The sequence below is a fragment of the Salmo salar genome, chromosome 10, assembly GCF_965601325.2.
Source record: "Salmo salar chromosome 10, fSalSal1, whole genome shotgun sequence".
NCBI classification, from domain to species: Eukaryota; Metazoa; Chordata; class Actinopteri; order Salmoniformes; family Salmonidae; genus Salmo; species Salmo salar.
Genome location: NC_138300.1, coordinates 98723690 through 98750297, shown reverse-complemented (window position 1 = coordinate 98750297; position 26608 = coordinate 98723690). Strand labels below are relative to the sequence as shown.

General features: G+C 45.4%; 1 protein-coding gene across 1 annotated transcript in view; it reads left to right on the top strand.

The window, feature by feature from the left end:
• The window catches only part of LOC100286559 (proline-rich protein 5), a 78457-nt gene that overhangs the window by 22703 nt on the left and 29146 nt on the right, over positions 1-26608 (top strand). Inside the window, 2 exon segments of the mRNA XM_014125165.3 lie at positions 24435-24562; positions 26480-26605. Coding sequence (XP_013980640.3) covers positions 24435-24562; positions 26480-26605 — 254 coding nt within the window.

Genomic DNA, 26608 nt, shown 5'->3' with positions numbered 1-26608 from the left:
GCCCAACGATGGTACTGGACCTGAAATTATTGACCGTTTTTTGGAGTCTTTTAATGCTAAAATCAGTTCTTAACCTGTTGGGGATAGGGGGCAGTATTTGCACGGCCGGATAAAAAACGTACCCGATTTAATCTGGTTACTACTCCTGCCCAGTAACTAGAATATGCATATAATTATTGGCTTTGGATAGAAAACACCCTAAAGTTTCTAAAACTGTTTGAATGGTGTCTGTGAGTATAACAGAACTCATATGGCAGGCAAAAACCTGAGAAGATTCCTTACAGGAAGTGGCCTGTCTGACCATTCCTTGAGCTTCTTGACTCTGTTTATTGAAGACTGAGGATCTTTGCTGTAACGTGACACTTCCTACGGCTCCCATAGGCTGTCAGAAGGCGGGAAAAAGCGGAATGATGTAATTCCAGCCCCAGGCTGAAACACATTAGCGCTTTTGGCAAGTGCTCTATCAGAGGACAATGGGCTGAGGCGCGTGCACAAGTCAACCCCATGTTTTTATTTTCTATCGTCTTTGAACCTAAACACAGATTCCCAGTCGGAATATTATCGCTTTTTTACGAGAAAAATGGCATAAAAATTGATTTTAAACAGCGGTTGACATGCTTCGAAGTACGGTAATGGAATATTTCGATTTTTTTTGTCACGAAATGCGTCGTGCGCGTAACCCTTATTTACCCTTTCGGATTGTGTCTTGAACGCACGAACAAAACGCCACTATTTGGATATAACTATGGATTATTTGGGACCAAACCAACATTTGTTATTGAAGTAGAAGTCCTGGGAGTGCATTCTGACGAAGAACACCAAAGGTAATAACATTTTTCTTATAGTAAATCTGACTTTGGTGAGTGCTAAACTTGCTGGGTGTCTAAATAGCTAGCCCTGTGATGCCGGGCTATCTACTTAGAATATTGCAAAATGTGCTTTCCCCCGAAAAGCTATTTTAAAATCGGACATATCGAGTGCATAGAGGAGTTCTGTATCTATAATTCTTAAAATAATTGTTATGCTTTTTGTGAACGTTTATCGTGAGTAATTTAGTAAATGTTTAGTAAATTCACCGGAAGTTTGCTAGTTCTGAACGTCACATGCTAATGTAAAAAGCTGGTTTTTGATATAAATATGAACTTGATTGAACAAAACATGCATGTATTGTATAACATAGTGTCCTAGGTGTGTCATCTGATGAAGATCATTAAAGATTAGTGCTGCATTTAGCTGTGGTTTGGGTTTATGTGACATTATATGCTAGCTTGAAAAATGGGTGTCTGATTATTTCTGGCTGGGTACTCTGCTGACATAATCTAATGTTTTGCTTTCGTTGTAAAGCCTTTTTGAAATCGGACAGTGTGGTTAGATTAACGAGAGTCTTGTCTTTAAAATGGTGTAAAATAGTCATATGTTTGAGAAATTGAAGTAATAGCATTTCTAAGGTATTTGAATAACGCGCCACAGGATTCCACTGGCTGTTACGTAGGTGGGACGATTTCGTCCCGCCGACCCTAGAGAGGTTAAAAATCAATTTTCAAATGTTCTGAGCTAGCCATCCTGATGTCGTTTGACCCCACATGGACTATGACAGTGTCAGCTCCCGGCATCTGTGGTAGAACAGTCGGAAGCAGCCCTGTTATGTCCTGTACTCTTGCTCCTGGGTAGCACGGAGCAAGACCGAGATGTTTCTCACCATAGAACTGCCTATGATGACAGCTGGTGATGTTGAATTGGCCGGTGTCACAGGCAGCCTCACGGTCTGGTGAGGCTGGGAGCTCCGAGGATCTTAACCCGAGGTATAAGCCACTGGAAAGGGAGACAGAACCGAGGACGAAGACGCAGGTACCTCCGGATCTGGGGAAGCCACATAGGACGAAGGCGCCGGAACCTCTGGATCCAGGGCGGCAAAGCTGTTTCTGGTCTGTGTCAGTTCCGGGCTCAACATCTCCATGGAGACCCCCGTTGCCAGAGGACGCCTTCTTCGACTTCCACGGCGAGTAACGTACCTCCATTCTCCAGGGAAGGGGGAGACACCTTCGGGGATGGAACCCTGCCTAGCACCGGCCAGTCGGCTGTGGAGAGCCATCATGGTGGCAAAACTTCCACCAGACCAGAGCGGCGTTCGGCTACTGGGGTGAAAGAAAAAGAAAAGGTAGGTGGGCGTGGGATCCCCAGTAGCTTATGTAGGTTTACTACTTGCGTGTAGTCTTCCGCAAGCAAGCAGTTGCTACATTCAAAGTCAGCGCGGTCCACATTGTCCCAGAACAAAGCAAAGTAAACACAGCTCCTGCAACGCTGGAAACGTTCAATAGCGGCCTCCTTTTAAGACCGCCGAGCCAGCTAGGCTAGCTGGGCTTTCGCGTTTCACCCCCTATACGGAATCTGGCAGGATCCCGGGACAGATAGCAGCACTCACAGAAATTTAGACCAACAGAGCCGCAGAATTCAAAGTAAAATAGAAGTACATAAAAACACTGTCAGCTTTTAAACCAAGGTCTTTAGTTCAGGTTTTGGCGTTTGACAGCGTTCAACAATAACAAACACCTACGTTGTGCTCTGATGACGTTGAAATGTCACGACAAACACTCTGCACACATGTACACATGGATGTGGTATTGTAAATATGTGAGAGTGGAGTAGTGGCCTGAGGGAACACAGTAAATGTATTGGATAAAGTGTCATGAAATGTCATGTAATATTTTAAATTGTATATGACTACCTTAATGTTGCTGGACCTTGGCAGCAGCTAATGGGGATCCTTAATGAATACAAATACAAAATACACGTTTAGTGCAAGAGATCTACGCGCTCGTGCCTGTCATGTAGTGAACACACACTATGAAGCAAGTAGGATGAGTGGCTGTATGCACTTACCATTAGTTATTTTGATAACAGCGAAAATACATTGATGAAATCCATGCATCAGAAATGAGAAAGCATCCGAAATTAGATCTATTAGATGTCGTTCTAGTTTCATTTCTCTCTTTCAATAAATTTCTCTGCAAACCAGAAAATGTTGTGTACTAAAGATGACATTGTAACCACACAAATACATTTAGAAGATAATTGTCAACCCGAATTAGAAACACGGTGCTGACAACCTTTAGCTCCTAAATGAAATAAATTGCACAGTAGGCTACAGTGCATTCGGAAAGTATTCAAACCCATTGACTTTTTCCACATATTGTTACGTTATTCGAAAATGTATTAAATAGTGTTTTTTCCTCAACAAGCTACACACAATACCCCATATGACAAAGCAACGTTAGCAAATATATCTTACATTTACATTTAAGTCATTTAGCAGACGCTCTTATCCAGAGCGACTTACAAAATGGTGCATTCACCTTATGATATCCAGTGGAACAACCACTTTACAATAGTGCATCTAAATATTTTAAGGGGGGGGGGGGGTTAGAAGGATTACTTTATCCTATCCTAGGTATTCCTTAAAGAGGTGGGGTTTCAGGTGTCTCCGGAAGGTGGTGATTGACTCCGCTGTCCTGGCGTCGTGAGGGAGCTTGTTCCACCATTGGGGTGCCAGAGCAGCAAACAGTTTTGACTGGGCTGAGCGGAGGTAGGGGGGCCAGCAGGCCAGTGGTGGATGAACGCAGTGCCCTTGTTTGGGTGTAGGGCCTGATCAGAGCCTGAAGGTATGGAGGTGCCGTTCCCTTCACAGCTCCGTAGGCAATCACCATGGTCTTGTAGCGGATGCGAGCTTCAACTGGAAGCCAGTGGAGAGAGCGGAGGAGCGGGGTGACGTGAGAGAACTTGGGAAGGTTGAACACCAGACGGGCTGCGGCGTTCTGGATGAGTTGTAGGGGTTTAATGGCACAGGCAGGGAGCCCAGCCAACAGCGAGTTGCAGTAATCCAGACGGGAGATGACAAGTGCCTGGATTAGGACCTGCGCCGCTTCCTGTGTGAGGCAGGGTCATACTCTGCGAATGTTGTAGAGCATGAACCTACAGGATCGGGTCACCGCCTTGATGTTAGTGGAGAACGACAGGGTGTTGTCCAGGATCACGCCAAGGTTCTTAGCACTCTGGGAGGAGGACACAAGGGAGTTGTCAACCGTGATGGCGAGATCATGGAACGGGCAGTCCTTCCCCGGGAGGAAGAGCAGCTCCGTCTTGCCGAGGTTCAGCTTGAGCTGGTGATCCGTCATCCACACTGATATGTCTGACAGACATGCAGAGATGCGATTCGCCGCCTGGTTATCAGAAGGGGGAAAGGAGAAGATTAATTGTGTGTCGTCTGAATAGCAATGATAGGAGAGACCATGTGAGGATATGACAGAGCCAAGTGACTTGGTGTATAGCGAGAATAGGAGAGGGCCTAGAACAGAGCCCTGGGGGACACCAGTGGTGAGAGCGCATGGTGCGGAGACAGATTCTCGCCACGCCACCTGGTAGGAGCGACCTGTCAGGTAGGACGCAATCCAAGCGTGGGCCGCGCCGGAGATGCCCAACTCGGAGAGGGTGGAGAGGAGGATCTGATGGTTCACAGTATCAAAGGCAGCAGATAGGTCTAGAAGGATGAGAGCAGAGGAGAGAGAGTTAGCTTTAGCAGTGTGGAGAGCCTCCGTGACACAGAGAAGAGCAGTCTCAGTTGAATGCCCAGTCTTGAAACCTGACTGATTAGGATCAAGAAGGTCATTCTGAGAGAGATAGCAGGAGAGCTGGCCAAGGACGGCACGTTCAAGAGTTTTGGAGAGAAAAGAAAGAAGGGATACTGGTCTGTAGTTGTTGACATCGGAGGGATCGAGTGTAGGTTTTTTCAGAAGGGGTGCAACTCTCGCTCTCTTGAAGACGGAAGGGACGTAGCCAGCGGTCAAGGATGAGTTGATGAGCGAGGTGAGGAAGGGGAGAAGGTCTCCGGAAATGGTCTGGAGAAGAGAGGAGGGGATAGGGTCAAGTGGGCAGGTTGTTGGGCGGCCGGCCGTCACAAGACGCGAGATTTCATCTGGAGAGAGAGGGGAGAAAGAGGTCAAAGCACAGGGTAGGGTAGTGTGAGCAGGACCAGCGGTGTCGTTTGACTTAGCAAACGAGGATTGGATATCGTCAACCTTCTTTTCAAAATGGTTGACGAAGTCATCCGCAGAGAGGGAGGAGGGGGGGGGGGAGGGGGAGGAGGATTCAGGAGGGAGGAGAAGGTAGCAAAGAGCTTCCTAGGGTTAGAGGCAGATGCTTGGAATTTAGAGTGGTAGAAAGTGGCTTTAGCAGCAGAGACAGAAGAGGAGAATGTAGAGAGGAGTGAGTGAAAGGATGCCAGGTCCGCAGGGAGGCGAGTTTTCCTCCATTTCCGCTCGGCTGCCCGGAGCCCTGTTCTGTGAGCTCGTAGTGAGTCGTCGAGCCACGGAGAAGGAGGGGAGGACCGAGCCGGCCTGGAGGATAGGGGACAGAGAAAATCAAAGGATGCAGAAAGGGAGGAGAGGAGGGTTGAGGAGGCAGAATCAGGAGATAGGTTGGAGAAGGTTTGAGCAGAGGGAAGAGATGATAGGATGGAAGAGGAGAGAGTAGCGGGAGAGAGAGAGCGAAGGTTGGGACGGCGCAATACCATCCGAGTAGGGGCAGAGTGAGAAGTGTTGGATGAGAGCAAGAGGGAAAAGGATACAAGGTAGTGGTCGGAGATTTGGAGGGGAGTTGCAATGAGATTAGTGGAAGAACAGCATCTAGTAAAGATGAGGTCAAGCGTATTGCCTGCCTTGTGAGTAGGGGGGGAAGGTGAGAGGGTGAGGTCAAAAGAGGAGAGGAGTGGAAAGAAGGAGGCAGAGAGGAATGAGTCAAAGGTAGACGTGGGGAGGTTAAAGTCACCCAGAACTGTGAGAGGTGAGCCGTCCTCAGGAAAGGAACTTATCAAGGCGTCAAGCTCATTGATGAACTCTCCAAGGGAACCTGGAGGGCGATAAATGATGAGGATGTTAAGCTTGAAAGGGCTGGTAACTGTGACAGCATGGAATTCAAATGAGGAGATAGACAGATGGGTCAGGGGAGAAAGAGAGAATGTCCACTTGGGAGAGATGAGGATTCCAGTGCCACCACCCCGCTGGCTCGATGCTCTAGGGGTATGCGAGAACACGTGGGCAGACGAAGAGAGAGCAGTAGGAGTAGCAGTGTTATCTGTGGTAATCCATGTTTCCGTCAGCGCCAGGAAGTCTAGGGACTGGAGGGTAGCATAGGCTGAGATGAACTCAGCCTTGTTGGCTGCAGACCGGCAGTTCCAGAGGCTGCCGGAGACCTGGAACTCCACGTGGGTCGTGCGCGCTGGGACCACCAGGTTGGAGTGGCAGCGGCCACGCGGTGTGAAGCGTTTGTATGGCCTGTGCAGAGAGGAGAGAACAGGGATAGACAGAGACATAGTTGACAAGCTACATAAGTGTTGTTTCTTGTATTATTGTCTCCTGTGTCTTTAGAGAACTGTTTCACTTTGATATCCTTTTTCTTTTATCTTTTAATTTATTATTTTATTTTATATTCCTTTTTATCTTCTTGGGTATGACGATCCTGACTAGTCTCCCAGTACCTGCCGTTGAAAAACATTCCCAGAGCATGATTCTGCCACCACCATGCTTCACCGTAGGGATAGTGCCAGGTTTCTTCCAGACGTGACGCTTGGCATTTAGGCGAAAGAGTTTGATCTTGGTTTCATCAGACCAGAGAATCTTGTTTCTCATGGTCTGAGTCCTTTAGGTGCCTTTTGGCAAACTCTAAGCGGGCTGTCATGTGCCTTTTACTGAGAAGTGGCTTCCGTCTGGCCACTCTACCATAAAGGCCTGATTGTTGGAGTGCTGCAGAGATGGTTGTCCTTCTGGAAGGTTTTCCCATCTCCACAGAGGAACTCTGGAGGTCTGTCAGAGTGACGATCGGGTTCTTGGTCACCTCCCTGACCAAGGCCTTTCTCCCCTGATTGCTTAATTTGGCCGGTCGGCCAGCTCTAGGAAGAGTCTTGGTGGTTCCAAACTTCTTCCATTTTACAAATGACGTAGGCCACTGTGTTCTTGGGGACTTCAATGCTGCAGACATTTTTTGGTACCTTTCCCCAGATCTGTGCCTCAACACAATCCTCTACAGGACAATTCCTTTGACCTCATGGCTTGGTTTTTGCTCTGATATGCACTGTCAACTGTGGAACCTTATATAGACAGGTGTGTGCCTTTCCAAATCATGTCCAATCAACTGAATTTACCACAGGGGGACTCCAAACAGATAGAAACATCTTAAGTATTATCAATGGAAACAGGATGCACCTGAGCTCAATTTCGAGTCTTATATCAAAGGGTCTGAATACTACCTTAAGTAAATAAGGTATTTCAGATTTTTATTTTCGCTTTGTCATTATTGGGTATTGTGTGTAGATTGATGATGATGATTTAAAAAAGAATCATTTTGGAATAAAATGTAACTTAACAAAATGTGGAAAAAGGGAAAGGGTCTGAATACTTTCCAAATGCACTATATAAGTTTTTTATCACACGCCATCATTTGTCCCGTTCGCCAAGCACGACACACCACACATACTGATGCGCTAGAGAAATGCATACAGAAGCAAACTTTCAACCACTTTTAAGACAAGAAAGCATGGTACTTTCAAAGTGGCCTTTCCGCCCCAGACAGCGGCCCGATGCAAGTGTTAACTGCAAGATAATGCCTCAAATTTCCCGGTTGCATCCCCTTTGTGTGGCCATAATCCCCCTAAAGATATCCATGCCTTTTGCTGCCAGTGGCCGTTATGCATTTAGGTTGAATATAATAATTATAATTGCCTTCTTCATGCTGTGTGCCAGTGCACCTCTCACTCATATGGCTCTCAGTCATGTAATCGGGTCTTTGCTACAGGCTACAAGTGAAGACAGATACATCGGGGACGCAACTGTGTGCGTCCTTATCCAATTCCGAGGCGCATATTGAAGATATTGGAAGAACTGTTCATATTTACTTTTCGGCAGCAAAAGCACTAGCCTATGTCAATCTACTATCCCCCATAGTACAAAAGTTGACCTATTCTATTCTGTGCAAGAAATAAATATTCCAAACCTAGCCGGGGACAGGTGCGGGATGCGATAGTTCCCAAATTAATACAACCGCTAGCATAATAAAAAACTGTTATTAAGAAATGAGCCTGATGCAACAGATGAGAACATTTAGCTTACATGTTGATGAACTATTAGGCTATTTCTTCACATTATAAGTGCATCAATGCGCACACGGCAGTAGGCTATAAGCACAAATGTTCCATTAGCAGGAAAACACCATTATCAAAAGTGACCACAAATGAGATTATGCATGTAATTATTTTATTATAAAGGTGCATTTTTATGTTGAAAATGTTCTTCCCCAAACATGAAACTCACGCGCTGCGTATGTATTCCAGTTAGGCTGTACACCGCTTGTAAAGCGGATTAATGTGCTTAATTTTAAGAAGTTATTTGGCCACTTTAGTTGTGAAATAAACCTTATCAAAACATATAGGCCTATTGGCTAGGCTACTTGAGGTGTGTGACTATGATTTGAAAAATTCGCAAAAAACAATGCACTGTTTGACTTAAGCTGGGCATCATTCACAAGTGATAATATATCATTCACAAGTGATCGGCTAATATTGTCACCGATCAGACTATTCTTGATTTAATCTTGTCTTTACATATACTAAATAATATATGTGTGAAATTTGTTTAGATTTAGAATGGACCATTATCATGAACATGTCTCGAAACAGGGCCAGGGGAAAAATACATGTAATCTCTGCATGTAATACATGTAATCTCAGCATAGCGAATGGAGGACGCTTTTCCCATGGTTAATTTTCATATAATCCTGTTTTAAAGAGATGCAATGTGCTTAATATTAGGAAGGTTGAGAAATAAATATAGTAGGCCTAGCCTATACAAAGCTGTTGGGAACCTCCTCTTTTTAAATTAAGGCCATCACACAGTATTCTCGCGTAATTGCATAGCCTATAGAAATGTTGCGCAACATGAGCTCATGGGATCTCATGAAGTGTTTGATTAGATTTTCGATCACATTTGCATTGATGTCAGAGTGATTAGAGGGACAATAGAATGCTGAGTACCTGACAGGTAGCAAGTTTGGTAGACTCCTAATGACCATCAGCACCATCAGCAGCATCAGAGCTTGGAGAAGCCTACCATGACTAAACAGTCACATGGAATTTGACTGCCATCATTACATTTACATTTAAGTCATTTAGCAGACGCTCTTATCCAGAGCGACTTACAAATTGGTGCATTCACCTTATATCATGACTCGTGACTGCCGGTGTGGCGGTAATACGTTCACTGTAACAGCCCTATACCAGACTAAACGGCAAGCTAAAATATGTGATGGATAAAGTAATGCAGCATAATCAACTTTGTCAGGGTTTTATTTATTTTACCTTTATTTAACTAGGCAAGTCAGTTAAGAATAAATTCTTATTTTCAATGACGGCCTAGGAACAGTGGGTTAACTGCCTTGTTCAGGGCAGAACGACAGATTTTTACCTTGTCAGCTTGGGGATTCGATCTTGCAACCTTTACCAAGCACCCAACACCGTCTTTTCCGCAAGCTTGTGACAGAATCCGAGGAGGCCACCCACGATGATCTCCTGCTTCACAGCAACGTGTGCTGTCTGAGTAAAGGAAAAGCGCTGGAGCAGTTCTGTGAGCTGCATGACCAGGTTGTGGATTTTCTCAGAATAATCTAAATGAGTGCAACAGCTGACCACCTTCGTATTCTGGAAATATAGGAATTCCTCTCCAGTGTTGCTTTTTTTGGTGATATTCTGTCACTTAAATGGGCTAAATCTGCAGGTACAAGGAAGAGGGAAAACAGTTCTGGACGTGGTGGAAGAACTTGAGGCCTTTACTAGGAAGCTTGAGTTGTTCGATTTGGACTGGCAGGCTACTGCACTTCAGCACACTGAAGAAACAACAGGCAGAGGGACCAGGCCGCAGTATTGTCACAGAGGTGATGTAAGATTTCATCAAGCAGCTGAGGGATAACTGTCAGTGTTAAATCTCCCAGAGGCCCACTTTCAGTTCACACAGACACAATAGAGTTATAAGAACCTTCTATTCTGTTGCATGAAACAACCATTTGATGCAATTACAGTATTATAACATAATCTTGTAATTTCTCCACCAATAAAAATTATTGTTTAAATTAATTACTCGACTGGTGTAGTTTCATTCCATCTGTTGCTGTGCGCCACTTGCATAACAAGTTAGCTAGTTAGCTATATTTTCCGCAACAGAACACCAGACCACCGGACCTATTGTTTGTGCTACGGTTGCAGCTTTACATTTCAGCACCACCAAATGGTCGTCTGTCAAATCAAATCAAATTTATTTATATAGCCCTTCTTACATCAGCTGATATCACAAAGTGCTGTACAGAAACCCAGCCTAAAACCCCAAACAGCAAGTAATGCAGGTGTAGAAGCACGGTGGCTAGGAAAAACTCCCTAGAAAGGCCAAAACCTAGGAAGAAACCTAGAGAGGAACCAGGCACTGTCTGCTTTATTAGTTGACTGTTTCCTGCATTCTCTCTCGACTGCTTTTTCTTCTTCTAAAGTGCTACAGTTTGGTTTAATATTTGTCTTTGGAAATCTTTTGTGTTTAATTAATTAATTTGTCCCTGCTTTAATCTTTATTTTAGGTATACATGTCTTTAGTAGCCTACTGTCACGTCCTGACCAGCAGATGGAGCTAGTGTTTTAGTTTTGGGGTCAGGACGTGGCATGTTTGTATTGGTTAAATGTTGGGTGGATGATTGGGACTTCCAATTGAAGGCAGGTGTGTATAGTTGCCTTTGACTGGAAGTCCTATATAGGTGTGTGTGTTTTTCTTTGGGGTTGTGGGTGGTTGTTTTTTGCACTGCGTTTCTAGCCTGCAGAACTGTAGCTGTTGTCACTTTGTTTGAATTGTTAAGTGGATGCTCTACTCCTTTATTTGAATTAAAGATGAGTATTCACATACCTGCTGCGCCTTGGTCCATTTCTACAGAAGACAGCCGTTACAGAACCACCCACCAAAGGACCAAGCAGCAGAAGAGGAGGAAGCCACAGGAGAAGAAAATGGAGGAATGGACCTGGCAGGACGAAAGAAAATTCTGGGCGGACAAGTTAAGGGAGCTAAGGAAACCCGAGAGGCAGCCCCAAGAATTTTTTTTGGGGGTGCACACGGGTAGTTTGGCCAGGCCAGGGAAGAGCCGTAAGCCAGCTACCCGTGACTACAGGGAGGTGCGTACGAGGTGGAGGGCGTCATGTTACGCTGAGGTGCGCACCATCTCGCCTATACGGACGCACAGCCCAGTTCGCCCAGTACCAGCGCCCCGCAGGTGCCAGGGCAAGGGGAGCATCGAGCCGGAAGGGGTGATGCCAACCCTGCACTCAAGACCGCCAGTGCGCCCACACTAGCATGGAGGTGCGTGTCTCCAGGCTGGTACGTCCAATACCTGCCCCACGCATCAGGAGTCAACAGTCGTCATCAGAGCTGCCCGCCAGTCAACAGTCACCAGAGCTGCCCGCCAGTCAACAGTCACCAGAGCTGCCCGCCAGTCAACAGTCGTCAGAGCTGCCCGCCAGTCAACAGTCGTCGGAGCTGCCCGCCAGTCAACAGTCGTCGGAGCTGCCCGCCAGTCAACAGTCGTCGGAGCTGCCCGCCAGTCAACAGTCGTCGGAGCTGCCCGCCAGTCAACAGTCGTCGGAGCTGCCCACCAGTCAACAGTCGTCGGAGCTGCCCGCCAGTCAACAGTCGCCGGAGTGGCCAGACTGCGCTGAACTGCCGGAGTGGCCAGACTGCGCTGAACTGCCGGAGTGGCCAGACTGCGCTGAACTGCCGGAGTGGCCAGACTGCGCTGAACTGCCGGAGTGGCCAGACTGCGCTGAACTGCCGGAGTGGCCAGACTGCGCTGAACTGCCGGAGTGGCCGGACTGCGCTGAACTGCCGGAGTGGCCGGACTGCGCTGAACTGCCGGAGTGGCCGGACTGCGCTGAACTGCCGGAGTGGCCGGACTGCGCTGAACTGCCGGAGTGGCCGGACTGCCCTGAACTGCAAGAGTGGCCGGACTGCCCTGAACTGCCAGAGTGGCCGGACTGCCCTGAACTGCCAGAGTGGCCGGACTGCCCTGAACTGCCAGAGTGGCCGGACTGCCCTGAACTGCCAGAGTGGCCGGACTGCCCTGAACTGCCAGAGTGGCCGGACTGCCCTGAACTGCCAGAGTGGCCGGACTGCCCTGAACTGCCAGAGTGGCCGGACTGCCCTGAACTGCCAGAGTGGCCGGACTGCCCTGAACTGCCAGAGTGGGCGGACTGCCCTGAACTGCCAGAGTGGCCCTCCTGCCCTCCGGCCCTGCCAGAGTGGCCCTCCTGCCCTCCGGCCCTGCCCGAGTGGCCCTCCTGCCCTCCGGCCCAGCCCGAGTGGCCCTCTTGCCCTCCGGCCCAGCCCGAGTGGCCCTCCTGCCCAGCCCGAGTGGCCCTCCTGCCCTCCGGCCCAGCCCGAGTGGCCCTCCTGCCCTCCGGCCCAGCCCGAGTGGCCCTCCTGCCCTCCGGCCCAGCCCGAGTGGCCCTCCTGCCCTCCGGCCCAGCCCGAGTGGCCCTCCGGGCCCAGCCCGAGGGGCCCTCCGGCCCAGCCCGAGGGGCCCTCCTGCTCTCCGGCCCAGCCCGAGGGGCCCTCCTGCTCTCCGGCCCAGCCCGAGGGGCCCTCCTGCTCTCCGGCCCAGCCCGAGGGGCCCTCCTGCCCTCCGGCCCAGCCCGAGTGGCCCTCCTGCCCAGCCCGAGTGGCCCTCCTGCCCTCAGGCCCAGCACGAGTGGTCCGTCTGCCAGGGTCAGCCCAAGTGGCCCATCTGCCCGGCGCAGTTAGCAGCGCCACCGAAGTGGGCTACGCCGACGGTGGAGCGAGGTCCACGCCCTGCACCTGAGCCACCTCCAGGATAGGTGGGTTGGGGAGGGAGGGTGTAGCACACCCTCCCTTATTGTTTTAGGGTTATTGTTTATGGGTTTTGTGTTTTTTCTTTTTTCTTTTTTTGTTGGTAGGTGCATTCCGGGGTCTGCACCTTGAGGGGGGGGGGGGGTACTGTCACGTCCTGACCAGCAGATGGAGCTAGTGTTTTAGTTTTGGGGTCAGGACGTGGCATGTTTGTATTGGTTAAATGTTGGGTGGATGATTGGGACTTCCAATTGAAGGCAGGTGTGTATAGTTGCCTTTGATTGGAAGTCCTATATAGGTGTGTGTGTTTTTCTTTGGGGTTGTGGGTGGTTGTTTTTTGCACTGCGTTTCTAGCTTGCAGAACTGTAGCTGTTGTCACTTTGTTTGAATTGTTAAGTGGATGCTCTACTCCTTTATTTGAATTAAAGATGAGTATTCACATACCTGCTGCGCCTTGGTCCATTTCTACAGAAGACAGCCGTTACACCTACTTCCCCAATCTTGCGAATATGAACTTGATATTTCCATGGGAAAATGACGAACATAGCCCAATCAGTCTTATGTAGGTTATCGCAGGGTTCCCCAACTGGCAGCCCGCGGGCCAAATCTAGGCCGCCAGCAATATTATTCGGCACCCCAAAGCCCCCAAAATGTATTATGAATATTAAAAGTAATAGTAATAATAATTTAAAAATCACAGACCCAAGATGCAAAATGTCCCAAAAGAAATATCTCAAGAAGGAAGTTACCCATTTTTACTTAATTCACGAGGAGAGAGAATGCAGGAGACAGTCAACTAATGAAGCAGGCAGCTTCACGGTAGGAACCACACATGCAGAGATTCTCCGTTCACCTACTCTGTGTATCACAAAGACACGGCGGTTGGAACAAAAAATCTCAAATTTGGACTCATCAGACCAAAGGATACATTTCCACCATTCTAGTGTCCATTGCTTGTGTTTCTTGGCACAAGCAAGTCTCTTCTTCTTATTGGTGTCCTTTAGTAGTGGTTTCTTTGCAGCAATTCAACCATGAAGGCCTGATTCACACAGTCTCCTCTGAACAGTTGTTGTTGAGATGTGTCTGTTACTTGAATTCTGTGAAGCATTTATTTGGGCTGCAATTTCTGAGGCTGGTAACTCTAATGAACTTATCCTCTGCAGCAGATGTAACTCTGGGTCTTCCTTTCCTATGGCGGTCCTCATGAGAGCCAGTTTCATCATATCGCTTGATGGTTTTTGCAACGGCACATGAAGAAAATGTCAAAGTTCTTGAAATTTTCCGGATAGACTGACCTTCATGTCTTAAAGTAATGATGGACTGTCATGTCTCTTTGCTTATTTGAGCTGTTCTTGCCATAGTATGGACTTGGTCTTTTACCAAATAGGGCTATCATCTGTATACCACCCCTACCTTGTCACAACACAACTGACTGGCTCAAACTCATTAAGGAAAGAAATTCCACAAATGAACTTTTAACAAGGCACACCTGTTAATTGAAATACATTCCAGGTGACTACCTCATGAAGCTGGTTGAGATAATGCCAAGAGTGTGCAAAGCTGTCATCAAGGCAAAGGGTGGCTACTTAGAAGAATCTCAAATATAAAATATATTTTGATTTGTTTAACACTTTTTTGGTTACTACATGATTCCATATGTGTTATTTCATAGTTTTGATCTCTTCACTATTATTCTACAGTGTCAAAAATTTTAAAAATAAAGAAAAACCCTGGATTGAGTAGGTGTGTCCAAACTTTTGACTGATACTGTATCAGCGTGGTTGCTTTGCCATAATCAGTTCAGTTTTTATCAAGTTCTGTTTCAATATTAATCAGGCAAGGCGGTTAGCCCATGTAGGCTTGAGTCATTGTCTTACGGAATGAATGAAATGTAAGCCCTTTGTGGTGTATATGGAAATAGCTTATCTTATTCGGTGAGGACTGGCAAACTCCTCCTTGAAGTATCTATCCACGTCATGGCCAGATTGGAAGGTTATTTCCCGGTCTTTGTGGGTGATTTTGAGACTCACCGGGTAGAGTAGTTTGAATCTTATTTCGGCATTGTAGAGGGCAGATTTAACCTTCTTAAATTACACTCGCTTTTTGGATACCTCCGCAGTGTAGTCGGGGAAGAGTTGGATGTTGCCTTAGTAGGAGAGCTGTGTTTTCCCTGCTGCCTGGAGAACATGCTCCTTCATGCAAAAGATTATAAACTAAACCTTGTATTTTCATTTGTTAGAGTGTGTGTGTGTGTGTTTGCATGCAGGGTGCATATTACGGGGGAGCAAGGGAGGGCTCAGCTCCCCTGAATGAGACTTTAGCCTCCCTAAATACAACAAAAGTCTAGCTTTGGGGGGGGGGGGTCTCTACATTTAACTATTTTTCTATTTTTAAAATGCAGTGGTAAATATTAAGATAAAAGCTTCCAAATGAAACGAGCGCCCCCCACCTCTCTGTCATGGTTTAAACCATTTATTTCTATGTGCTGGCGCTGTCCACTCAGTAGTGCTGAATTTCATCCTCTCATCTGAACTCCTTTATGCATCGATTTTTCTTTGTACATTTGTTTGACATAATAAAAATAGCCTTTATTCCAATACATTAGATTTATCAGTTGATTTATCATTGTTTGCTTTTGTCGGTCAGCTGTTTAGAGCGCTCATTACTTTGTTTTTCAGGTGCACACAGGTACTGGTGTTCTCCGTGCCATCTGTGGCAAGAAGTAGCAGACCGTTTATTTAGCTTTATTATTTTTTATCAATATTTGTTTTCTTTCCTGGATCAGCTGATGATGGTCGACAATATCAATATACAACTAGCCTACAGCTAGACACCAATGCGCATCCGATCCATCCAACAAGTACGTTAATGACAGTAGGCCTATAGTTGGCTCTTTCAGTTAGAAGCATTCGAACATGTTTTGATTCAACTCATGTATTATATTGAATGTAGGCTACCTGTTCTACGTGTGTTCATGTGTGTAAAATTGCCTCGGCTGAGAGGGTAGGCTACCGGCAGTGGTGTAGGTCTAGTGGAGGGTAAACGCAAGTAAACACTGTTTACCCACCTGCATTTATTTTATTTTATTTAACCTTTATTTAACTAGGCAAGTCAGTTAAGAACAAATTCTTATTTACAGTGACGGCCTGCCAAAAGGCAAAAGGCCTCCTGCGAGGACGGGGGCTGGGATTAAAAATACATTCAATTAAAATATAGGACAAAACACACATCACGACAAGAGAGACAACACAACACTAGATAAAGAGAGACCTAAGACAACAACATAGCATGGCAGCAACACATGACAACACAGCATGGTAGCAACATAACATGACAACAACATGATAGCAACACAACATAGCAGCAGCACAACATGGTAGCAGCACAAAACAGGTTACAAACATTATTGGGCACAGACAACAGCACAAAGGGCAAGAAGGTAGAGACAACATTACATCACACAAAGCAGCCACAACTGTCAGTAAGAGTGTCCATGATTGAGTCTTTGAATGAAGAGAATGAGATTAAACTGTCAAGTTTGAGTGTTTGTTGCAGCTCGTTCCAGTCGCTAGCTGCAGTGAACTGAAAAGGCGAGCAACCCAGGGATGTGTGTGCTTTGGGGACCTTTAACAGAATGTGACTGGCAGAACGGGTGTTGTATGTGGAGGATGAGGGCTGCAGTAGATATCTCAGATAGGGGGAACGAGGCCTAAGAGGGTTTTATAAATAAGCATCAACCAGTAGGTCTTGCGACAGGTATACAGAGATGACCAGTTTACAGAGGAGTATAGAGTGCTGTGATGTGTCCTATAAGGAGCATTGGTGGCAAATCTTATGGGGGAATGGTAAAGAATATCTAGCCGCTCGAGAGCACCCTTACCTGCTGATAGATAAATTACGTCTCCGTAATCTAGCATGGGTAGGATGGTCATCTGAATCAGGGTTAGTTTGGCAGCTGGGGTGAAAGAAGAGCGATTACGACAGAGGATACCAAGTCTAGATTTAATTTTAGCCTGCAGCTTTGATATGTGCTGAGAGAAGGACAGTGTACCATCTAGCCATACTCCCAAGTACTTATATGAGGTGACTACCTCAAGCTCTAAACCCTCAGAGGTAGTAATCACACCTGTGGGGAGAAGGGCATTCTTCTTACCAAACCACATGACCGTTGTTTTGGAGGTGTTCAGAACAAGGTTAAGGGCAGAGAAAGCTTGTTGGACATTAAGACAGCTTTGTTGTAGAGCGTTTAACACAAAATCTGGGGAGGGGCCAGCTAAGAATAAGACTGTATCATCTGCATATAAATAGATGAGAGAGCTTCCTACTGCCTGAACAATGTTGTTGATGTACATTGAGAAGAGCGTGGGGCCTAGGATTGAGCCTTGGGGTACTCCCTTGGTGACAGGCAGTGGCTGAGACAGCAGATGTTCTGACTTTATACACTGCACTCTTTGAGAGAGGTAGTTACCAAACCAGGCCAAAGACCCCTCAGAGACACCAATACTCCTTAGCCGGCCAACAAGAAAGTATGCATTGAAAGTATAGGGAGCGTTACTTTTTTCACCACAACCAGCAATCAGAGTTTAATCACCTATTTTTTCACCACTACATCACTGGCTACCGGTAGGCCTGTTTGAAGTTCCTGGTAATACACATTGTAGCCTAGTCTAGTAAGTTGACCATGTGTGTTAGGGTGACCATCCCGTTTTTCCCGGGACAGTTTTAGCCCCATTTCAGGTGTCCCGACTTTCAGACTACAAAAAAAGGTACATTTGTCAGCAAGACGCATCAATTTATGTATGCCTAATCAATGACAACCATTGAATGTCATTAGGAACACTTTTTGGTGTTTTGTAACAGATGTCTATTTCCATTGATCAAATGGCAAGTATACATGCAGTTTGGGTGATGGTATTATTTTGGAGTGGATGAACATGCACTGCCTGAGCTACTTTTGAAGTAGGTGCCAGGTAGCCTACTTTTGAAGTGATTTGTTTGACAATCAGATGAAAATATCTTGAGGGTTTGTGTTCATACCACAATTAAAGGTAATACATTTTTACCATTTTAATGATGTCTTTATTAATAGGCCCATAAAAATGTGTTCAAGCAGTGCACTCAATAGAGACTCCCTGAATGTCATGGTGTAATTTGCACTCTGTGAGAGATGTACCGGACCCGCGTCCACCCACGGTGCTCAGAATGACAGAAATCACATTTAGATTATGGTAATTCATCTTAACAGAACATGCAATTCCTGTAATGAAGCAGCCAATAAAACGTAATTTTCAAACATTTGCCAAAATGAGAGCGGTTCTGTATTTGACAGAGATGAAAATCTCCGTTCGAAACTTAGAAAGAAGTGGAATCTAAAGATACAACCACAAGAATGAGTTGCTGATATGACTAGGATTGCTTTTAGCTTCTGGACAAATAAATAAAGTATGAACCAATAGAACAGGACAGAAATGGCATAGCGGCAGGTCCAATGTGCTAGGGTAGTAAATTGAAATACATTTGCCAAAATTATACAGAAATAAATAAAATACTTCACCAGAAAGCATGACTTAGGCACAGAGGAATCGAGGATCATTAGCTTCTTTTTAAAAATAGCTGTGGATTGTTTCAAATCACAAGCTCATAGTCTTATGCCTATTTGGGAAGCACGCAATTTGGGCAGAGCGCGTGGCAATAGACCTAGCTGATTATTGAGTTGTGGCTGTCAGTGAAAAGCATCTAAAGTATATGTGAAGATAATGTGTTTTGAGTATAATTTTAAATGTTGAGACAAGAAGAAGGGGAGGGGTGTGTGTTGAAGATACAGTATAGGCAAGTCTCTTTCCAGAATGGCTCAGCTGTCTTCCATCAATTCTTGCGCATTCATTGTTTCATTGTGTGAATTGTTTGACATTTTATTGATTTTTTAAGCAACTCCCCCTTACATATGTAACCAATATTAAATGTACCGTTAATCCCCGTCATTTGGTTACATTCATTTATGTTACTGCATGTATTAATTACAGCCATTTACCGTTCTCATTCTCGGTGTGGAAACGATGTTGCGGAGTTCACAACCTGCTACACTTGTGATAAACACGTTTTGGTTTATTTCATAACCATAATTTACAAGTTTTGTCAATAATTTACAAGTTTTGTCAATTATTTTCATTATTTTGTTTGGAGTGCTCCATGTGAGCAATGAGCACGTGTCTGTTTTCTCACTCCTCTTAATGTTGAGGGAGTGCGCATCCCTAAGAACTCATAGAAGTAGCCTACCTGGCCTGCTGTGTGGAAATGGAGGAAAGTCAATGTAGTCATTTTTTTTTTTTTTTTTTACATAAATTGCGAATTATTATTTAGCCCATTAGAACTATAGTTGCTCACAGTAGGCTATTTGAAAAATCTTTCCAACAATCTCCCCATTGATTATCACAAAACCTTGATGTGAAAGAGCAAAATATCATTATCTGATGAGCCCATATATCCAGTGTAAACGTCATAAAATACCTGAACAGTCTGTCCTGAGCTCACTGGCACGGGAAACACGAAGGGCCTGGAATAGGCTAGATGATAAGATGTTGCAAGTTTGCTAGCGAAAGCTTCAGGCCGGACACAGTTGATTGATTTGATACAAATTTTGCACTTCACTGTAGCGATAGCTCAAGTCAAGAAAGATAGAAAGGGAGGCTGAGAAGAGAAATGAATGCGATTGAAGAAACTTAATTTTCATAATATTTTCCACTGTGTTTGTCGGCTTTATGTATTTTTACTTAGTTGACAATTCAAGTTATAGGCCTACTGCTGCATTGGCCTATAGGCTATGAGCTCCTTGCGTCCTTTTCTTTAGCTGACAATGGATCAAGGAGTATCATGTGGTCTCGCATTAGTTGAATTTAGTTGATTTTTATCATTTTAATGTAGATTTGTATGATTAACCAAGTGACAGTGATTAGTAGAAATGAAAACATTATCATTGAAATGAAACTGTTCCATGAAAATGCGCATATTGAATCATAACTAGTACGCAGATAGGTAAAATTGTAGGATAAATTGTACGCTTCCACAAACTTGAAACACAGATGCTGCCTATGAAGTAAGCTATTTATAAAAGAATTGCCTCCATCATCGGATTTTGCCTATAGGCTACTTTGAAGCAAGGTAAGTAGACATGCCTCATAATATGAAGTAAAACTTGCCGGTTTCAAACAATTAAGTATGCCTCCAGCTCACATGTTGATGCGCTGATAGTCTGTAGCCTGCACTTAAATTGTGAATTGGAGGCGGGCATTAAATGATCAGTTGAGAAATAAAATATAGTAGCTCTTTTTAATCGTGCACCAAAACAGTTTTTAACATGCGATTGCATTTAAAATTGTTGCGCAATGAATGGGCTTATAAAAGCACATGTTTTACTCCAGCAGCAACCAGCTGAGGAGCTGCAGGAGAAATAATCAAAATATACTTTGTATGCTGTGTATAATAGTTGTGTTAGATAAATAAGATACATGAAGGCTAATTAAAATACATATGCCAAATGGACTACCTACATAATTCCGCCCTAGGTTTTTTTTTCAACAGACTCCTCCTTCAGACGTCCCCTGAATGCCGACCCACTAGCCTGCTAGCCGCGGCCCGCTAGCTGTCTAGAGCACATCCGACTGTTAGCTTGAGGCTCATCGGACAAATTCTTTGGCCACTATACCTATTTTGCCAATTGGCCTGGTTTACCACACGGAGCCCTGCTGATCCGTCCTCTGAACCCGAACCCCCAACAGAAGCTAGCCACTACTAGCTAGTAGTCAGCTAGCCACTGCTAGCAGTCATCAGCTACCTTCGCCAGTCTGCACAGCGAGACTCAAACCAGAGCAAATTTGACTTATTTTTCTCCATATCCCTACCGCAAGCTCTGAACTTTTTTCACCTGGATCATCGCAACTAGCTAGCTGCTATCCGAGTGGCCACTCCTGGCTTACGTCTCTGTCCCGAAGCAACAAGCAATTAGCCTGGAGCTAGCCTTTCTAGGCCCATCTGATAGGCCCATCTCCCGGCTAGCCGTAGAGGTCCATCAGCCACTCCTTGGGCTTCAATACCTATTTTGCCGATTGGCCTGGACCCCTACGACCCATCATGACTGGACTACCGACGTGATTTGCCCGAGGGGGTTTCTCAACTGGCTCCTCCATTGCGACGTCCCCTGAATGCCCATCCGCTAGCCTGCTAGCTGTCTAGAGCACATCGGACTGTTAGCTTAAGAGGCCCATCGGACAAATTCTTTGGCCACTATACCTATTTTGCCAATTGGCCTGGTTTACCACACGGAGCCATGCTGATACGTCTGCCGACGTAACAACACGAGGGGGCCACAACAGACTTTCTTCCTTTGCGACGTCCCTCAAAGGCCCTTCTGCTAGCTTGCTAGCCCTGGCCCACTAGCTGCCTGAAGCCACTCACTGGACTAATATGATCACTCGGCTACACATGCCTCTCCCTAACATCAATATGCCTTGTCCATTGCTGTTTTGGTTAGTAATTATTGCCTTATTTCACTGTAGAGCCTCTAGCCCTGCTCAGTACGCCTTAGTTAACCCTTTAGTTCCACCTCCCACATATGCGGTGACCTCACCTGGTTTAAATTATATTTCTAGAGACAATATCTCTTTCATCGTCACACTGTATTCACATCCTACCATACCTTTGTCTGTACATTATGCCATGAATCTATTCTACCGTGCCCAGAAATCTGCTCCTTTTACTCTCTGTTCTGAACGTACTAGACGACCTGTTGTTTTAGCCTTTAGCCGTAACCTTATCCTACTCCTGCTCTGTTCCTCTGGTGATGTAGAAGTTAATCCAGACCCTGCAGTGCCTAGCTCCACTCCCATTCCCCAGGCGCTCTCATTTGTTGACTTCTGTAACCGTAAAAGCCTTGGTTTCATGCATGTTAACATTAGAAGCCGCCTCCCTAAGTTTGTTTTATTCACTGCCCTAGCACACACTGCCAAACTGGATGTCGTAGCCATGTCTGAATCCTGGATTAGGAAGACCACCAAAAACCCTGAAATTTCAATCCCTAACTATAACATTTTCCAACAAGAAATTTGCAGGGATAGCCTGCAGAGTTCTGTCTTACTATCCAGGTCTGTGCCGAAACAATTTGAGCTTCTACTTTTAAAAATCCACCTCTCCGGAAACAAGTCTCTTACCGTAGCCGCTTGCTATAGACCACCTTCTGCCCCCAGCTGTGCCCTGGACACCATATGAGAATTGATTGCCCCCCATCTATCTTCTGAGCTCGTGCTGTTAGGTGACCTAAACTGGGACATGCTTAACACTCCGGCCATCCTACAATCTAAGCTTGATGTTCTCAATCTCACACAAATTATTAATGAACCCACCAGGTACAACCTCAAATCCGTAAACACGGATAGATAGATAACATCCTAACCAACCTGGACTCCAAATACACCTCTGCTGTCTTCAACCAGGATCTCAGCGATCACTGCCTCATTGCCTGCATCCGTAATGGGTCTGCGGTCAAGCGACCACCCCTCATCACTGTCAAACGCTCCCTAAAACACTTCAGCGAGCAGGCCTTTCTAATCGACCTGGCCCGGGCATCCTGGAAGGATATTGACCTCATTCCGTCAGTAGAGGATGCCTGGTTATTGTGCTTTCCTCACCATCTTAAATAAGCATGCCCCATTCAAAAAAATTTGAACCAGGAACAGATATAGCCCTTGGTTCACTCCAGACCTGACTGCCCTTGACCAGCACAAAAACATCCTGTGGCGTACTGCATTAGCATCGAATAGCCCCCGCGATATGCAACTTTTTAGGGAAGTTAGGAACCAATATACACAGGCAGTTAGGAAAGCAAAGGCTAGCTTTTTCAAACAGAAATTGGCATCCTGTAGCACTAACTCCAAAAAGTTCTGGGACACTGTAAAGTCCATGGAGAATAAGAGCACCTCCTCCCAGCTGCCCACTGCATTGAGGATAGGAAGCACTGTCACCACCAATAAATCTACGATAATTGCTAATTTCAATAAGCATTTTTCTGTGGCTGGCCATGCTTTCCACCTGGGTACCCCACTGGCTCCAGGTCATCTATAAATCGTTGCTAGGTAAAGCCCCGCCTTATCTCAGCTCACTGGTCACCATAGCAGCACCCACCCACAGCACACGCTCCAGCAGGTATATTTCACTGGTCACCCCCAAAGCCAATTCCTCCTTCGGCCGCCTTTCCTTCAGGTTCTCTGCTGCCAATGACTGGAACGAACTGCAAAAATCACTGAAGCTGGAGACTCATATCTCCCTCACTAGCTTTAAGCACCAGCTGTCAGAGCAGCTCACAGATCACTGCACCTGTACATAGCTCATCTGTAAATAGCCCATCCAACTACCTCATCACCATATTGTTATTTATTTTTGCTCCTATGCACCCCAGTATCTCTACTTGTACACTCATCTTCTGCACATCTATCACCCCAGTGTTTAATTTGCCATACTGTAATAATTTCACCACTATGGCCTATTTATTGCCTCACCCCCCTTATCCTACCTCATTTGCACACACTGTATATAGGCTTTCTCTATTGTATTATTGACAGTATGTTTGCTTATTCCATGTGTAACTCTGTGTTGTTGTTTGTGTCCTACTGCTTTGCTTTATCTTGGCCAGGACGCAGTTGTAAATGAGAACTTGTTCTCAACTAGCCTACCTGGTTAAATAAAGGTACTTAAAAAAAAAAAATGAATTCCACAAAATTATGCAAATTGACCTTTAGACCAATAAGCATGAGCTCAAATGTATTTACATCTACAAGTATTTCCATAAATTATTTAGCAATGGTATTTATTTGGTATTTTTTTACAGCCAAATTGTGGGTGGAGAGGACATTTAAAAAAAATAAAATAATCCTGCAATTCTACATTCTGCCATGGGTGGAGAGAAGTAATGTGCAATTTTACAACTAATTTCCTGCAAACCTACCCATTTTGCAATTCTACCCATTTTGCGACCGCTTATGTCGCTTATGCCTGGAACTGGCCGTGTGTGTGTGTGTGTGTGTGTGTGTGTGAAGACTGAATGAGTTTGTATGAGTATTGAGTAAGCCTTACACACCCTTTTGATTTCAAAATTCAACTGTTGTTCCACATCTCAAATGATAGGCTGCTACATCAACAGTATCAAGAGGCCATTCAGAGTTCATTGTGGTTTTGACTACTCTCTCTCTCTTTCCGTGTGTTGAATGTTTCTTGGTTGGCTAGCTGCTGTGATAATAATAATAATAATCTATAAAATATTAAGTTGACAGACACAATCAATTCCTTATTCTACATGATGAAGAGGACTGCCTGTTCTGTATAATATGGTTCTTTCTGAGCATGCTTTGTCACTTTGCACCCTGACCCCACCCTGAATAGAAAGACCCTGGCGAGTCAAGAGTTTCTTGTTGGTTTATTTTTATGTTGTTGTTTTCTCAATGTTTCCTTTGACAGATGTTGGATGGACTCCGTCGGCGGCATGGCTCTCGCCCCTCCCCCCGACCCCTGTCACTCAACTTCACCACCTTCTCAGCCCCGCCCCCAAGCCATGATGTGGACAATAGCGATCATCCAATCAGGAGGTGAGGATTAACTCCAAGGATTAACATTCAGGGTGGTCATAAAACTATAGCCAGTCTGAAATCAACCCCAAGCCCGATTCCTTATGTAGTGGATGGCAGATGATACTACGGAGAGTTGCCCTACCATCTCAATGGTACACCTAACATGCAATAACTGGAAACTTGAAAAAAAATGATGGGTGTAAGCGATAGGGCAGAAACTCCAGTTTGCATGTCAAAGGGTAAGATTTGACCATATTGCTTATAGTTATCCAATCCTTACCCACCTGTCCCTACTCCCTCTAAGGATTGTATAAATGTGCAACACATCTGGCCTATTGGCTAATGGGTATTTGAACTTTGATCCATTGACTGTGTGTAACATTTTGCTGGCCTTACGCAACATTGCTGAGTTGTTTCATCAGTTAATACTGAAAAGTTCTGCACCAATGGCTAAAGGGAGTAATCAAAAGAAGAAACTGTGTGTGGGGTTTTGTGGGTGAGGTATAGTCAAACACACACAGAGAGAGATCAGAACAGCACAGAAAATGTGGTTACACCCTGTGTGTGTAGTGTTTGTGTGTGAGTGTGTGTGTGCTTGTGTGCACGCATGTGTGTGTGCATGCTGGTGTATATGAGCTTGTTTCTATGTCTATCCAAATGCCTATGCGTACTCCATGCCTGTGTGTGTCTGTGAGAGTGGGAGTGGGATGTTGAAGAGGTCTATTGTTCAGTGGTCTGGTGTCAGCAGACTTCTCCTGGACTGTGTGGGTTTGACCAGAAACACAAGCATTTATTCACACTGTACTTTAACCACTCCACCGATCAGAATACACATTTTCAATCCGTTTCACCAATCAGACAACCTCTAACCTTCTAACCAACCAGACTTCAACCCTTTAACTTCCCTCACTAATCATATCTCTGTATTTTATCTCTTTTCTGTGAGGTAATTTCCACTTCTGTCTTTTTAGTCCTTCTCCCATCAGAGCATTGCTTTCTCGTCTCATTCCCGGCCATGTTGCCCATAACCAATGATACAGGGTCAGATCGTTTTCATCCTACTACCGCTTAAGGTTACGATTGGGGGTTGGGTAATCTGATCCAAGATCTGTTGTTAACCTCAAACTGTCTTATGCTTCTAACAGGAGAGCCTAGAAGCCTAGCGAGGCTACTTCCTTTATCCTAGCTTGTCTCGCTTCATCTTTTGTCCCGCGATACATCTCTTACCATGCAGGAAACCGTCTCTCATTGTGCCTTATTGTGTCACTGTTTCCTGTCCCTGTTTTTGTTGTCAAAGAGCTAGACCTCTTCCTGTTAAGCTCATGGTGTCACTATCAGGTAAACAGCAAAAATTATTTTATTAGTTCCCTTTCTCTGCGGTCCCATATGCATATGCATTTAATTTTGTGCTGTGAATGAATTTATTGTATTTGTATGTCTGCATGTATCTGTGTATCAGTGGAGGCTGCTGAGGGGAGGATGGCTCATAATAATGACTGGAACAGAGCAAATGGAATGGCATTAAACACATGGAAACCATGTGTTTGATGTATTTGATACCATTCCACTAATTCCGCTCCAGCCAGGGGAGGGGGGAGCAAGGAAATGGTATTGTTTTTTTTCTCCTGAGTCCTCAGACAATAAGCAATAATCACAGACCATGGCCCCGCCTTCTTCCTCCTCCCCTCACCCCTCTCTCTCTCTTCTCCTCAGTGTCTCATTGAGTCTTCTGCTCTGGTCTCTGCCTCGTCCAGATGCACAGTCTCTCTTCCGTCTTTCACTTTAAACTCTTGGTTCATACCCTTCGCTTCTCTTCACACCCCCGCTCCTCTCTCTATTCCCCTATTTGAATTATCTCCTTCTTGTTCCGTTTCTAGTCTTTGCTGTAGCTCAATGCTTAGTCTGCTGTCTTTCTCTCTCTCCTTCCGTCATGAGAACTCTGCACAGGCTGAAGTTGATGAGCTCTCCCAGTCTTAGTGAGCTAGGAAAGAGTGAGAAGGGATCACCGGAGGAGAGAGGAGAGAAACAGAAGAGGGCTGGGGCCAACGCTACCTGGAACAGGTA